The sequence below is a fragment of the Cynara cardunculus genome (genome assembly GCF_001531365.2).
Source record: "Cynara cardunculus var. scolymus isolate 2C chromosome LG 17, CcrdV1, whole genome shotgun sequence".
Taxonomy (NCBI): domain Eukaryota; kingdom Viridiplantae; phylum Streptophyta; class Magnoliopsida; order Asterales; family Asteraceae; genus Cynara; species Cynara cardunculus.
In genome coordinates this window covers 32,497,743-32,511,471 of record NC_037544.1, presented here as the reverse complement: position 1 = coordinate 32,511,471, position 13,729 = coordinate 32,497,743, and the positions used below count along the sequence as shown (strand labels likewise).

Below are 13,729 nucleotides of genomic sequence, written 5' to 3'. Positions count from 1 at the left end.
CTATGGTATTAGAGATGCGAGGGTCAAACGAAAATATTTCTAGTACTTCAAGTGTTCCCATGACATCAATAAATCGTCAAGCTACCACCGAACTTCAACCTCTAAAGGTACGTGTCTTTCTAAAACTTAATAAAATCAAGTGTACTTCAAGTGTTCCTGTGCTTTTTTTTAATAAAATCTTAGAATCTTAGAATCTTGTTTTTCAATTATGTTTTTGTAGGTTGGGGATGTTGTTCATCTTAAGAGCATCATAAATTCTACAGAAATTGTGGCAAGAGGACGTGTTAAGAGCTTAGATCCAGATGAATTGGTTGGTGGCGAGGAGATTGGTCCGAATTGGTGTGAGATACATGTTTTGGTTGCTATAAGAAGGAGGGAACGTTTGGTTAGGCCATATGGATTGTTTATTACAATTGAAGACGATATTGGAGCAACAATCGCATGGACTTGTCCTTTCACTGTGGTATGTTAATCTTTGATAAAGTGTATAATTTTTTTTATTATATAACTTTAAGCTCATATATCTGTTTTTTAATTGTAGGTTGTGCATGACGGAGATTGATATTCTTAGGGCACAATAAGATTTTTTATTTGCGTTATTCTTTTTCGTTACATAGCTTGGTAGTTGATACTTGATACTCATATAAATACTTGTACAACTTCGAATTTTGTTCTATCGGATCACTCTCGTATATGCTTCTAAATGTAATATTACAGTAGGATTTTATAATTGGATGATGCGTCTCGCATTATAGTCATTTAGGACGCTTGTAGTATTAATTATTATAGCCTATTAGGATATTTTTTTAGTATTACTTAGTTCATTTTATAGGACACTAAAATTTGTTTCATAAAAACATTTTTTGGGACATTGAATTTCGTTCTATAAAAACATTTTTTGGGACGCCTATATTTGTTTATAAATGTAAACATTTTGTGACAACATAAAGTGTCCTATATTATAGCTATTAGGACACTTTTTAGTGTTACTTAAACCATTTTATAGGACTATGGGTTTTGTATCATAATCCTAGAGTTTTTTAGGACACTCAAATTCATCCTATTAACCTAATACAACACCTTTAGATAAGACACACACATTTTTTGTCCTATAAACTTAAAAGTCCTATTAACTACCTTATTAGGACACTAATGAGTGTCCTATAAAGCCTTTTTTGTTGTAATGATTTAATTTATTGTGTAATTTATTTAAATCAATTTTTTTATAATTAATCTTAGGTTTAATGCCGAAGTAATTTATTTTTAAGTTAATAATATATTTTTTGTAAATATAATAATTAAGTATTTTGTTAGAACACAATGATTATTCCAATTATGTTTTAGATTTTTAATATTTAAAATAAATTTTTTATATTGTATTTGATTATGTATCTACAGTTAGTTACACGAATTCAAGCATAAGAGTTTTAATAAGTTATAATTGTGCATTGTTTTCTTGTAATCTTGAATTTTAAATAATATGCATCAATAAATTATACTTCATATATATATAAATGATTTTTAAGAGTTTTTGTCAAATATTTTATAATATAATATAGATATATTATTTTTATCATTAAAAATAAATTGATATGTCCTCGAATAAACCGTACAATCTTTTTTCTCTCATACCCCTTTTTCTTCTATGTTGCTTCCCAATTGTTGCTTTACTAAGCAACAATTGATGTAGGCAACAAATATTTTGGATAAAGTCATTGTTATCAATATATTGTGATTAAAATAATTAACTAGAATTGAAAATCCTTCCACATAAATTGTTGTATTTATTGTGAATTTTTTTTAACGTTGTTATTATTCGTATTATCATAAATAAAATAAAATAAACTTATTCAAGTAAGGGAACGTTTACTAAATACTTATTTGGTAAGTACTTATCAAATAATTTTTCTTATCGGATGAACATGACAAGGGTCAAAAATCTTACCGGATAAGAGGGATGAGAAGGATGGAGAGTCTTACCCGGTAAGTGAAGATTACGATTTTTACCCAGGTAAGCGCTTACCCAGTAAATTGTTGCATTCAATACGTCTTGATGTACTAAAATCTTACTCATCAAAATAAATTATAGTGTTGACTCATATAAGTAAGCACTTATCGGGTAAGGATTTGGGTAAATGGCCCCTGAGTCATCCGTTGTTATTTCAATCATGTGTTTCTTTATTTCATTTACAAGAAAGGAGCCAATTTTTTTTTTGAAGTATATAATATTTATATACGGCAAATAGAACAAATAAACTCACACACCCTCCTCACCTTTGTTGAGGTTTGAACCATTGACCAACTAGAAAACCAAGAACTCACATACCGCTAGGCCAAAGGCCCTTTGGCAAGAAAGGAGCCAATTTTGATGTGCACTTTTGTGTTACTTGTGTAATGCAATTTTTAATTTACACTTTGTGTTTTCCATAAACTTTTGGCATTTTTTTGTATACATTTCAAACATACGTTGTTATTTTAAACAATATTAAACATGCTAATTCTAGCGTTATCTCTAAATAGTCTTGGTGTCTTCTAATCACTTGATCAACTTCTTTATGAGTGCTTGCATTCGGCGGGAAGTCCCAGAGGAAATCGCCTAACATCACTGCAATAGTTGTAAATCATGTACTTCTTCTGCACTCGTTTCAATTTTCTTGCACTGAATTTATCCAACAAGTCGGTCATCCACGGTTCTTGATGACATGAAGGCGGAGAAAATTGTGTGCATACTTGCATCTTGAAATTCCTATATAAGGAAGTGAAGGGAGCTAGTCTCCAGTCCGTCTTAACAAGGCCGCCTCTTGTGGCCCATTCTGCGTCCCAAATACTAGAGAGGATCCACATAGGTTGTCCATTCGGGAAAGGAATGTTATACGATGGCATATTCTTGTATTGTCGTATGGGAGTTCCATCAACGTATAATCTGCATTCAACACAATAAATTAATTGCAGATATAATGTATATTTGAGTTAAATGTAAGAAATAACAATACACTTCTTTTAATCCCAATTAAACCTAAAAACTTTTCATATTTCTTTTATGAGGGCATCATACTTCAATTTATTATTATTATATATATATATATATATATATTGATTAACATGGATATCCAACCCGCTATGCGAGCCGACTAATCCCAGGACGATCACCTGCTTTGCAGATAGCCCGGAGTCACCGCATTTGAATCTCCATGGCCACAAGGGGATTTTTATTCCTCCTTGGATTTGAACATGGGACCTCCTGATACTTTTGACCTTTGAAGCCAAGCTCAAACCAATCAGGCACCACCCTTGTGGTTCAATTTATTATATTACGATACCTTCAAACTATTTTTGTCAAAATGTTTTACATCAAAAAAAAATCTACCAGTTATAGCACATTGTGTATTCACGAGTATTATGCACGTGAACCATATTAGATTTGAGGAGTAGATATAAAGGGATCATACATGATGGTTTTAGGGTTCCACAAAATTGAGTAGGTATGAAAATTTCTGGCGGGATCGAACCAAAGATAAAATTGTTGTTCTCTGTTGCCTTGGCCTTGAACGAACACGTTGGTGTGGAGGATATAAGGATCTCCACTAAGGTTACCAAGAAATTCAAAATCAACCTCGTCATGAGCTGGGCCCAGAGAAGAAATCTATAAACAATCCACTTTCATTAGTGATTTTCTCAAGATACCACATAATCATTTTATTTGAGAAAAAAGACGTTGAATACAAGGATAAGTAACATACGTAAAACGATGTGACAGTGCCAGCAGAATTCCCAGGAACGACCTTTATTTGCATATCGATCTTTCCAAACAAATATTGGTTTTTAGACTTAAACCCTGATCCGGAAGCCTTATCTAGTTGTAACTTGACCAGTCGTCCATTGTTTATGATCTTCCCACGTCCATTGCCCCATGTGACGTCAAATTGTTGGTTAAAGTCTCCGCTGATTATATCTGCTTTTGCCGCAACCATAAAAAATAAAACTATCATGTTGACTATTACAGTTTTCCGAGCCATGTTTGATCTTCCTTTTGTATTACGAGAAGAAAACAACGGTTTCGATGGTTGTGGTTGCGATTGTGAAATTGAAGTATAACAATAAAGTTTATGTAGTAATGGAAATATGGTGGTTAAGAATAGACGTTTGAATGTATACCACTCGTGGAAGTGTAAGATGAAGTGGTTGAGAAAAAAAATCAAATTTTTATGAAATTAAGTTTATTTTCATGAAATTATAATATTAAAAAAATGGTATTTTAAATATTTTTATCGTTGTGTAGAGAATTATAATTATGATTAACAGTAAAATAGTTGGTATTATATAGAATCCATCTTAAAAAACATTAATGTAAAGGATATCTTTTTACCTGTAACCGACATTTTTTATATTAAAAAGTATTTTAAACTGATATGTTACAGAACACTGTATTTTTTTTAATTTTTACAGTGAAATAATTTTATATAAAAATAAACGATATAATGCTTTACAAGGATATAGAAAACGATATAATTTAATGTAAATAAATATATTTATAAAAAGATAGATTATTTTATATATTTAAATCGGATATAGAAAACAAATTATTATTTAACGTATGAAATGTTTGACTTGGCTTTTGTAAGCAAAAAGGCAATGAGGGCCCCGTGACCCTGGGCCAACTGGATCATGCCAGCTGGCAAACATAAATGACTTAGGACTCTCACCAACATATGGATTAAGGAAACAAGTTGTTTGTTTATCTTTTAATAGTTTCATTAAAAGATAGTATCTGAATCGTTTAGAGGTGAATTTTGTTTGGTAAAAAAAGTCTGTCTCTTAATGGTCCTAAAAACCCTCTTAATGATTTTGTATCATGAGTCTCTCTTAACCATTCAACGCTCTAATTTCGTTATAAATAATTACCAAATAATTATATTTCATTTTGTACTATATCATGAAAGCCACTTAATCATTCTGACCACTTAATCATTCTGACCACTTAATCATTATGCATTAAACCATTCAGCAACTACCAAACAGCCCTGAAGATTGGTTCAAAATTTAATTTCATAAAATCATGACGAAACACAATTTATTTATTATTAAAATTAAATTTAGTATTTTTTTTAATAAAGAAGTATGATGAGACCATTTTTATTTGGGCAAGTTGAATATCGGCAATTTCAATCAATCTCATACATAACGTGTCTTTAATGACATTGATGTGAGGGGATGTTTTTTGATTCACTGAACGACTGAGCCCAGTGTGAAGGTGGGAGGAAGGGAGGGACTAACCAAGGACCTATCATGTGTGTGAGGGGATATTTTTATGGCTAAGCAGTGAGACATCTTCTATTAATATTTATGTGTTATATAATTAACCTATGGGCTGTTTGACAATTGCTAAATGGTTCGGTGCAGAATGATTAAGTGGTCAGAATAATTAAGAGACTCTTATGATATATTGCAAAATGAAATATAATTGTTTGATAATTGTGTACAATGAAATTAGGGCTCTTAATGGTTAAGGGAGATTCATGATACAAAATCATTCAGAGGGTTTTAGAACCATTAAAAGACATACTTTTTTTTTGCCAAACAAGATTCATCTCTTAACGATTCAGATGGTGTCTTTTAATGAAACTATTAAGAGGTAAACAAACAAACCCCCTAATTAATACATATATATATATATATACACACACACCACATTATTTTGACGCTTTTCTCGATTTATCCACCTATCATGTATATGGATGTATGTCAAAATGATGGGCATGATTTATGTCGAGGAAAAGACGAATAACATTGTTGCAAGGAAAACATGACGTCATGATTGAGTAACGTATGTGTTTTTATTTTTGTGAAGTTGTTGAAATAGTATTATTTTATCTTGTTCATATAAATTGTGTGAACAACTAACTGTTCATGTTTATCTTACTTACGATAATGATAACCAATTAAAATAACTCTTTTATGGATTTTAGGGGCAACATGTATTGTATATGTGTATTTAGCAATTATCAACATGTGTTGTTCATATAAATTGGGTGTAGATTTGTTTTAACAAGTCATTTGGTGTCCAACCATTATTGAATGTTTGTGGCATTTGAATCAAGGATCATGGTTGATTTGGGATGAAGAAAAGTTGTGTTGAAAGTGTTGGTCCTGTAAGTAATGACTTACACATGATGTGGTTGTAGAAGGGAGGAGATTTGAATATAAAAACAACACATTTTCACTTTTTAATTCTATATTTTGTATTACAACAAAGAATTACAGATTTGTTGAAGGTAAGACATGTGATTCTAAACAATCTGACTGATGACAAATTTGTTAACACTAAGAAACTGAAGGAAGAAATGACTCTTTCAGATTTGAAGAACTACGCTAGTTCTTCAAATATTGACGACGATTTTGCCTAAGAAACTATCACATAGAAGTTCATTCAAAATGAATGAGCAACATTGAATAACAAGGGTGACCTTTTATAGTCACTATTGCATTAAATGTTACTGTCCAACTTTAATACGTGTATTTATTTTATTTGATGATCCATGCATGTTTGTACTCTTCATTTCAGCCTTTATGATTGATGTAGACACTTGTTAATCTATCCCATCTTTCTGTATGTTGAGGGAACAGTAAAAGAAGTATGTCACTAATAAAATAGTGTTTATAACTTACTATGTCTGACATGTTGTGCATGTTCTCATACCAGGATGAGTGCCGAAGAGTTGGTAAGCCAAACTTGTTGGACAAGATTGCACTCCAAAATCCGGTTTGCCAATAGTAGTATTTTCAGACTACTATTTGACTTCTATTTAGTGTTGATCTTCTTTTTGGCTAGATGACAAACCAATCTGTTTTGATGACGAACTTGAATAGGCATAGGAATGGACCCTGACCCTGTCGGGGAACCCGGTTCACCCGCCCCGATCGAAGACGGGGATTCCCCGCTAAATCGAGGATGGGGACGGGAACGGGGATCCCTGTTTGTCTCAAACCGGGGATGGGGACGGGTATAGTACTCCCCGTCCCGCCCCGTACCCGTTAAATATATTAATTAATAACTTATATATATATATATATATATTATATCAACTAAAGCGGTAATTCATAATTTCCTATTTTCTAACTAGTTTTATAATCTAAAATTGTTGTTTTTTGAATGTTAATATGTAATATTTTTGGATGTCAAGTCAAAATACAATTATTCAATAAGTTTTGTATATCACTCGATATGGTTTTATATTATATATTATTTCAACTAAAGCGGTAATTCATAATTTCTTATTTTCTAACTAATTTTATAATATAAAATTGTTGTTTTTTGAATGTTAATATGTAATATTTTTGGATGTCAAGTCAAAATACAATTATTCGATAAGTTTTGTATATCACTCGATATGGTTTTATATCACTCAATATCTTTTGGTACATGTGACTTGAGTTTTTTTTGGATTAATTTGTTTTTTGGTTTTAGGTTATTAGTTCTTATATGATGTTTTGGTTTTTTTGTATTAAAATAAAGTCATTTTGGTTTTAGGTTTATTGAAAATGTTTGTGATTTAAACATGTATGGTTTTTCACATATTTAATTTAAAATAACTTACTAAAACAGGAAAAAATAATCCCCGTTTCCCCGTTGGGGATCCCCGTTCCTCGTGGGGGATAGGGATGTGATTATATTCCCTGACGGGGATGGGGATGGGGATGGGGACGGGGATAGAGGTAAGTAATCGGGGACGGGGATGGGAATTGAGGTCCCCGCCCCATCCCCGCCTCATTCCCATGCCTAAACTTGACCTCACTTCAATTAGTCTTTGATTTTGTTGAAGATATTTCATTCTTGAATTAATACAGATAGTTAGAAAGCTTTTACAAGTAAAAATCTTATTTTGTTCTATTATGAAATATAAGCTATAGATCGAATTATCAACTATAGAAACTTTATGAAGTTAATTCATCAGATATTAAAGAAAGACTTGGTATAAATTGTGGGTTCTTGAAATCTTCAAGAATGGATGATCGATAAGAATGTCAATCATATTCTTCTATTTGAATGGACAATACTTAAGACAAAAGAGTTGATCTCAATTTATATAAGTGGATCCAGTGGATGTGTTACATCTTAATCCTTATAAATGAGATTTCAGATTTTGCTCTTTCGAAGTTATATTTGATGGATGAGGTTTATTGGATATTTTCCTCATAGGACAAGTAATCACAAATTTCTTTTTAAGTGTTTGAATGAGTGCTACATGTATTATTTACAAATCCAATGGTTGAGACTAATAGAAAGTCATCTGGGGCATTGAGGGGCCTCCCAAGCAATTTTGGTTGCAAGAGAAGTCCAAAACAACTTAAAAACACAAACTAAAGTGCCAAGTTGGTTGCCAAATGACTTAAGTCGCTTCACAAGTTGCTTGGGACCTTGGAAGGCTGATTGTTCGGCTCGATCGACTTTCCAAGCAACTTAAGTCATTTCACAAGTCGCCTACAACTCCTGAGGGTTAAAAACACAATTTTTCGGGGTTTTCTTCATTTGGTCATAACTTTCTAGTCTCTTATCCGATTTAGGCGACTCAAGAGGCTACAATTTTGTCTTTTAAAGCTCTTTAAAGGGGAACAAAAAGGATTAAAGTTCCCTTGATGATTTGTGGCTCCTAGAAGTTGAAAGATAAGTTCCTATCCATCCATTTCTTGATCTAAGGTTTGGTTCTTTTCACCTCAACCCTCCTTCTTCTCTTGGGTTTCCATGTGTATGTTTTGGGAGTAAATGAGGTGTTCTTGAGAAGCTTTGCACCATAGATCTAGAAGTTTAACTTAGGGATCTAAAGTCTTCATCACTAGAGATTGGGTTTGGAAACTAGGTTTAACCTAACCTAATAGGGAAATTCAAGTTGCTTTGTGAAAACTTTGTACATGCCAAAAATGTGTATTTTGGAGTCTTAAGGTGTTTCTATAAGATTTATCAGATGTTGATGGGTACTTGATGAAAATGCATGTTTTGTATATTTGATTTTATAAAATCTTGAAAAATACAAATATTTGGAGTATTTGGGGCTTTGGATACTAAATCATATATATGTAGATTTTGATGATTTATTCCTCATATGGTTAATTTAATGTTACACACTTTTGGCTCTTTGAGTTCACAAATCATTTAAAAAATACATATGGTAGAGTTGTTGGGTACATTTTGGGTGTCCTTACTTATCAAAAAATGCTGCCTTGAAGCAATTAGTATATTATGGGATTTTGCCCAATATTTAAATTGATAACAAAGATATTCACATATTTTAGTCCATGGTATTTGGAGGTAGATACGAGGGTTGATAGAGTAGCCTATCAACTAAAACAATTAATAGATTTATGTTGAATTCTTAACACATGCATGTGTAATTAAACATCAAGATGGCTATAACACCTTTGGAAAGACATTCACATCACAATTAATTAGATGGTTAGATTAAAAGTCAACGCAGTTACAAAATACGAGTATTTGATGAGTTCAAGTAAAGAGGTCGGGGGTAAGTATACTCCCTTGGTGCCAAAAAAGTAGAGGTTCTACAAAGAGTCACAAGTCGCGTGATGACCTAAAGTAGATGTCAGGACAAAGTATCCTTATTCATTCTAACTGATAAAATTTTCGAGGACGAAGTATTTGTAAGGAGGGGAAAGTTGTAACACTCCACTTTAAGGGATATTTGTAACACTCCTTATTTAACTGGTTACGATGCTGATGTGGCGAGTGATGAGATGAAATTGGATTTATAACAAATCGTCCATTTTGATCGAAATAGTAGATAAGATGGTTGAGATGTGTACTACAAATCTCTATTACATAGATATAACCTGATTTTGATCCTAACTGGGTCAAAATCGGGATATTTAAAAACTAGTCGAATATTAGATAACAACGCCACACTAATTTTATAAAATATGTATAAAATCAATTATACGTCTGATCAAAGAGATTATTGATTATCTGGAATCAGAAAAGACTGTATCTACATGTTCTGTTCAGATATTATATTCAAAAACATATTCGAGGTATTAGAAATATTTGAGTTTCGTAACATGTTTAGTGCTGAAATATTTTTGTTCCAGTTTAGTCGATGTGAAACAAATCAGGGTGTTCGGTTCATAATAAGCACACAGAAATAAATCATTGCTTAGTTATATGACAATCCAAGTGAGTTCTCATGACTCGTTTCCCCAAGGGGAGGACATACGACTAGTATGATACAACTATACATTACAATTAGTTATGCTTTCGATTACGGGAAGTATCTTTATATGCGCTTTTAGTTACGTAGTAGTTTATGTGTTTCACTTGTACTCGTTTCGGTATCTAATATTTATGTTACATGCTTATAGTTAGTCATTGTGCAGTATAAATTATGGATTATTACTTGTCGTCATATTATCCATAATATGTTGTAGCTTCAGTCTACTACGTGGTTGCATGATCGCATGGCTTTACTAGTATATAATAACAGTCAGGAATACCAATGTTGAGAAGTCACATAAGGTGCATCAGAATGAAGTAGAGACCAATAGTGGTTATTATTTGTCGATGTCAGCTTCCCTCTTTGTCAGGAATTAATTATTAGTATAGTGTGTGCGTTATTACGCGCTATTTATACAGTGATCAGTAGCAGATTATTAGTTAGTGATAATCAATTTATCACTTATGTGATTAGCTTTATCATTAATTATGGTCAGACAACATTCTTATAAGATTACCATCATTAGTATGTTATCGTTTACACTGTCGGTTACGTGTGTGCTTGTCTAAGCACTACAATTCTTCAATATCAGTATGTCGTCAAGACACTATTCAAGCTTTATTTAGAGTCTTTAGTTGAGAAATACATCAACATGTATTATAGCACACATATTGTAGAACACATGTTGTGTGTTGAAGTAGTTTCAATATATTGTCTAAGTTAACTTTTTATCATAATGCCCTCAGAATGTCTAAGGAGGGTGTTACATTGAATGCAAGAAGGATTTTGAATTCAATTCCTATGACGAAAGCCTGTTGGATCTAAATGATGAAGATTACATGGAATGCTATTTTCTTTATGTAATACATCTAATCTAATCTAACATATTTTTTTATATATATCATATTAGTATTTTAGATAAGAGATGTATGGGTTATGGACTCATTAGTAAAACATTATTTTTGCTATGTTCTCCTGATATTATTGTTGTAAGCTTTGTATATTTGATATGGTTATATCAAATTATCAATGCATGGTTCTTTTGTTTATAGTGTTATGTGAACTAATATGCTAATCATTATTGTTCAACACAATGACACACACAAACATGTATGTATATATATATATATATATATATATATATATATATATATACAAATTTATCGCCTTAAGGCAGCCGTGAAAAAACGTCGTGGCCTCACTGTAACTCGTAAGGTTTGAGGCTTGACCTCGCTGCCACGCCTCAAGCCATTTAGAACCTTAGGGGCCGTTTGGTTCGCGGAATTCGAAGGAATTTGATGGAATTTGAAATGACAAATTTCTTTGACCAAATTCCAATTCCTTTGTTTGGTTCATTTATTGAATGGATGGAATCCTTCAAATTCCATTGAATTCCACAAGTTAATGAATTCATCATTCCTTGGCATAATGGAAGGAATTGAATTCCATCACCATCCACCACAATCATGCTACTATTGTTCATGATGCCCCACCCTTAAACCTCACCATTGATGTCGCTGCCACCCACCCTACCCCACCCTAACCACTATGCCACTACTGTTGTCCTCACACCTACCCACCCTCCGGTCACTCACTACACATCCCTACTACGACTATGCTACTAACGTTAATGTCACACCTCTAACCTAACCCCCACCACAACAACATTATTGTCGTCGTCACAATTGCCACTCACCCTACCGCACCCTACCCTAACCACCACTAGCCACTATGTCACTACTATCATCATCATACCCATCCACTCCCAATCATCCTGACCATCATCCCACCACTATCATCGTCACAACTGTCACTGATCCCCACCTCCCCGCTCCTGTCGCCCTTAACCTAACCCTCCACCCCCACACTACTATTGTCGCCTTGACAACCGCCATTCACCCGCACCCCACCCTACCCCAACCCACCAGTAAACACCATGCCACTATTATTGTCGTCATACCCACCCACTCCCTGGCCCTAGCCTCCCGACCACTATGCCACCACTAGCATCATCATAGCTACCACCCCACCACCTACCCCTACCCACCCCACCGTCCTGCCTTGCCCCCACCCTACCTTACCCTACTCTAACCCATTACTAACCACCATCCTACCACTGTAGTCATCACAACTATCACACTGCCACCTATTGCCCCACTCTGGCTTCACCCCCACTGCCTCGCCCCACCCATGCCTGCCTGCAACAATCCCTACCTATGGAGCAGGGTAGGGCAGGAGTAGTGGGGGCAGGGAAGGTGATAGTTGTGATGATGACATTAGTGACATGGTGGCTGGTAGGGTGTGGGCGAGGCGATGGATGGGATAGTCCATACAAAGATGATTGTTTCAATTCTATTGAGAGATTTCATTCCAATTCCTACCAACCAAACGCATGGTCAAATTCCATCAAATTCCATTCCAATTCCTTCAAAGTCAAATTCCTTTGATGGATTCCAATTCCATCAAATTCCATTCTGTGAACCAAACACCCCTTTAGAGACAACCATGTGAGGCACTTTCTCTTTCTCAAATCAACATCACTATCTCTCTCCTCTTTCACTTATACAAAGAGGCCTTGTGACTTGGAGAAAACTTCTGGATTTCATATCAGTAGTTAGAAGGATTCTACATTGTATTTACATTGCACTCACAACTATGGCTACCTTGCAGCTTTTCATTTTTAATGCAATTTATCTTTGAGTACTTCTTTTCTTTCCTTGTGTATTTTCTTTTAACCATGAGATAAACACTCCTTTGGGTATAGGTGTGAGTCAAACCTAAGAGGTAGTATGTAACACTTGGGTGTTACCATTTTTGTTAACTCTTCGGTTTGGTCATTCAAGCTGAAGATTCAACTCAATGCAAACAAAACGATTACTTATAAGTGTTAATATTAGATTCTTGACCCATATATGGGCGGATTAGAAATACGGCTTTAGTAATGCAATAATGTTTGAGAAAATCTTCAATAACTTTATAGAGATCTGGGATAACTTTTAAATAGTTTATTTGTTAGTTCCTAATTATCAACCTTCTTATAAGGCCATTATCTTTTCCTTATTTATAAGTTTTTTATTTGTTTCGTTTTTATGTAAACTCCGAATGTATGCACCAAGTTAAATCAATCAATGAAATGTCTTTACCTAAAATTTGATATGGTATTAGAACAAAACATGGGAACTCAAAACCTAGCCTAACCCTTTAATGTCGAAAGAATGGTTGGAGGTGGTGGCGAGCCTAGCCAGCCAGTGGGTCACGAAATCCATCATGGATATTTATTCACCCTATTTTCTCACCCCCACTGATCACCTTGGACATATTTTCGTCGGAGAGAATCTTCTTAGAGATGGACATTATAGCGATTGGGAAAGTGAGATGACGAACACATTAGTTGCCAAAAACAAAATTGATTTTGTCGATGGCAGCATTCCCATGACAAATGAAGGATCCAACGATGTTATGAGTAGGAAACGATGCAATAAGATGGTACGATGATGGATTGCGAGCATGGT

At 33.8% G+C, this 13,729-nt stretch overlaps 1 protein-coding gene across 1 annotated transcript; it reads right to left on the bottom strand.

Moving 5' to 3' along the window:
• Positions 1 to 2,553: 2,553 nt before the first annotated feature.
• Positions 2,554 to 4,016, bottom strand: LOC112500301 (xyloglucan endotransglucosylase/hydrolase 2-like). The gene is made up of 3 exons (XM_025103751.1): positions 3,741 to 4,016; positions 3,450 to 3,643; positions 2,554 to 2,923 (listed from the first exon to the last, which is right to left on the bottom strand). Exons 1-3 carry the CDS (start codon positions 4,014 to 4,016, stop codon positions 2,554 to 2,556), a joined length of 840 nt encoding a protein of 279 aa, XP_024959519.1.
• Positions 4,017 to 13,729: the final 9,713 nt, after the last annotated feature.

Bases quoted from the DNA above. Each gene is read 5' to 3' on its own strand.
- LOC112500301 (XM_025103751.1), bottom strand. From the start codon at position 4,016: ATGGCTCGGAAAACTGTAATAGTCAACATGATAGTTTTATTTTTTATG. The intron at 3,644-3,740 runs GTATGTTACTTA...GATTGTTTATAG, and splicing joins GCACTGTCACATCGTTTTAC to ATTTCTTCTCTGGGCCCAGC. The intron at 2,924-3,449 runs GTATGATCCCTT...TGTTGAATGCAG, and splicing joins TGGAACCCTAAAACCATCAT to ATTATACGTTGATGGAACTC.